Source organism: Ruditapes philippinarum, unplaced genomic scaffold, assembly GCF_026571515.1.
Source record: "Ruditapes philippinarum isolate M1 unplaced genomic scaffold, ASM2657151v2 ctg1899_1_1_1_1, whole genome shotgun sequence".
In the NCBI taxonomy this organism is placed as follows: domain Eukaryota; kingdom Metazoa; phylum Mollusca; class Bivalvia; order Venerida; family Veneridae; genus Ruditapes; species Ruditapes philippinarum.
Window position 1 is genome coordinate 1 of NW_026857526.1, and position 2,938 is coordinate 2,938.

General features: G+C 32.4%; 1 protein-coding gene across 1 annotated transcript; it reads left to right on the forward strand.

Annotated features, from left to right (window-relative positions):
* Window positions 1–11: 11 nt before the first annotated feature.
* LOC132750074 (E3 ubiquitin-protein ligase RNF213-like) lies at window positions 12–2,631 on the forward strand. The gene is made up of 4 exons (XM_060740013.1): window positions 12–230; window positions 760–834; window positions 1,030–1,221; window positions 2,484–2,631. The coding sequence occupies exons 1-4, from the start codon at window positions 123–125 to the stop codon at window positions 2,589–2,591; spliced, it is 483 nt and encodes a 160-aa protein (XP_060595996.1). The 5' UTR covers window positions 12–122; the 3' UTR covers window positions 2,592–2,631.
* Window positions 2,632–2,938: the final 307 nt, after the last annotated feature.

Sequence of the window (2,938 nt, forward strand, 5' to 3'; positions counted from 1 at the left end):
AAATTTCTGGCAGCATATCCAGTGTAAACCCCAAAGAGGTGACATCAGCACATCTAATCGGCTACGACCCCCAGCACGACATTTTACCTTTAGTGCTTGCTAACTGCCAGTATTCATTTGAGATGGGTAAAGGGACAAAGATAGAGTATGACTTTGCTGCCTTAGAGAGACAATTGATGGACAGATTCTTGTTTTCTAAGTCACGAATTGAAGTTGGGAGAGTGTTGATGGTATGATATTTCTTAAAGCTCTTGTCTTTAGTTCTTGTTGTGATGAAAAAAGAAAAACTGGTACATGTATCTCAAGTGATGCTTGTCTTCATTGTAATGTTACATGAATTTATATCCTTTCATAGACATAATCAACATAAACATCCCAGTTAAGAGTTAAGAAATGAAAACTATTGCCGGTAACAGGATTTTACAATTACAGACATATATTGGAGCAGTTTTAAAGATTTTGATTGTATTGACTTTGAAAAGATATTAAGATTACAATAAATTACATTGACTTACCTTTCCAACATGTCTGATGATATATGATTTTTTTAAAATAGTATATTCTGAATAGTGACTGGGAACTACTAAGGTTTGTCTAACAAGGTATCAAGGAGTATGTCACACCTTTGACTGTATGGTTTCAGGTTGTGCATTGATGGCAGTGGTTTATTTTTGTTACCATTCCCCCTTGCACCAGCTTAACCAAAATTTGATAATCGTATTTGATAAATGGTTAAATACTTTTTAATTTATTAATTAGATTGACCAGATGGTGTACAGAACTGAGTTCACTGATGCTGAAGTCTTCAGAAAACTGTCTGAGAAAATACCTCAGGTAAAACATATTTTAACATAATTATTATCTTTCTGTAATTGCAATCAGTGTTACTACTGCAAAAATTAATCCTTTTCAACTTACTATTTTCAAGGAACATTCTGTTAAAGAAATTACTCTGTTATTACTTTTAAAGCATTTAAGTCAGCACTCCTATTATGTGAAACAAGTTATATTATGTTGAGTTTCTTTCAGGAAAATTTGAGTGCAGCAGTTAAGACTCAAATATGTGCTGAGATAAAGACGCTACCAGATATTTGTACATCACTGGACAATCTAGACATTACAATAAGTTTTCTCAAGACGACAGGAGGTCAACCAGAGAAAACTTTACATGAATTCATGGGGAACACACTGCAAATGAAAACCACAATACATAGTCAAAAGGTGATTGTACTTCAATTTTTCTATATGACCCAATATTATTTAAATTTGAATTTCAAAAATGTAAAAGGTTTATATTCATTTGATAAAAACAAAGCAAAAACTAATTAAAAATGTATGTACATAACATTTAACCAATGTACAATTATACAGTGTCTGAATTGTTGTCTATGTACTAACTAATATTTTAATGTTGTGTTTGGCTCTGACTTTACATTTATGATTGTATTTGTGTTAGTTTAGTTTCTTTATCCTATTTCTAGCTCACCTGTCCAGCTTTTGTGATCGTTTTTCATCCGGCGTCCGGCCATCCGTCCGTCCGGCGTCCGTCCATTCATAAACGTTTACTTTAAACGACATTTCATAAACCGCTTAGCCAATTTCATCCAAACTTCACAGGAATGTTCCTTTGGAAGTCAACTTGAAAATTGGGCAAAGAATTTAATGCCATGCAGAACTCTGTTTGCCGTGGCAACCAAAAGAAAAAACTTAAAAAATCTTTTAAAAAACTGAAAGCTTGAGCTAAAATATTTGACATGAACCATCGTCTAGTCAGTGTCTACAAAGTTTGTTCAAATAAAATTGGGTCATTGATTTTCCTTATTTGTATAAAGTAAAAGTATTAAAAATCTTCTTTTATAACATGTGTATAAAAACCAAATAGCTAGAGCTTAGATATTAAACATGAAACATCTTCTAGTGGGTGTCAAAATTGGCCCTGCCCCAGGGGGTCATTTTTTCCTTTTAGGTATATAGTAAAAACTTTAAAAATCTTCTTTTTAAAAAACCAAAGAGCTGGAGCTAAGATATTTAGCATGAAACATCTTCTAATGGGTGTCTACCAAGTTTGTTCAAATAAGGGCACTGGGGTTAAAATTGGCCCGGCCCTGGGATCATTGATTTTCCTTAATTTTTTGTATGGTAAAAACTTAAAAATTCTTCTTTTAAAAAACCCAAAGAGCTAGAGTTTAGATACTAAGCATATTATACTTTCTATTGATTGTCTAGCAAGTTTGTTCAAATAAAAGCTGATGGGCCAAAATTGGGGGGGGGGGGGTGTTATCTTTTAAAAACCCCATCATGGCCCTCGTGTTTATTCATTATTGTATGTGGCCTTTCAATATATCATACATGAAAATATGCTTTTAAGGAAACAAGTTTACAAATATATCAGTTTTGGAAAATATTCAGAATTGACTAAGAATAAGAACCCACTGGTTTTTATAGTATGGTAGGCTAATAACATTATTACAAATTCATTGTAGGCCCAGCAGGCATGTGAGTTGAGACATGCACAGTCACTATGGTTACTGCTGTCACTACAGAAATCAAAGAAGATGATTGGGAATAATCAACACACAGAGGTAGGTTGACAAAGTATTTTCACTCTCTAAACTGCAGCTGTAATTATTTTATTTTGCATATATTTTGAGGTCACTTTGAGAGTTTCTGTACAGGTCTGACTAGACATACTGCGAAATTCTAAGATTGTGCAGTTTTAAATCATGGCAGTACATAACATGGGTTTAGGATTACCTTAAAAGTTTATAGTTGATTAAACTATATGTGTTTTTGGGTTTTTGTTTAAAATTTAAAAAATACTGTGTTAATTATATTTAAAATTATTATTTGGGAGATAAATTCATAAAAATTTAAAAACAAAAGAAGGGACAAAAAACATTAAAAATTTCAGTCCCCCATTTGAAAATGTAAATTTTTA

What these genes read in the sequence shown, in the direction of transcription:
- LOC132750074 (XM_060740013.1), top strand. Translation starts at nt 123, where the DNA reads ATGGGTAAAGGGACAAAGATAGAGTATGACTTTGCTGCCTTAGAGAGA. An exon ending in AAGTTGGGAGAGTGTTGATG is followed by an intron (nt 231 to 759) that starts GTATGATATTTC and finishes TTTATTAATTAG; the next exon opens with ATTGACCAGATGGTGTACAG. An exon ending in CCACAATACATAGTCAAAAG is followed by an intron (nt 1,222 to 2,483) that starts GTGATTGTACTT and finishes AATTCATTGTAG; the next exon opens with GCCCAGCAGGCATGTGAGTT.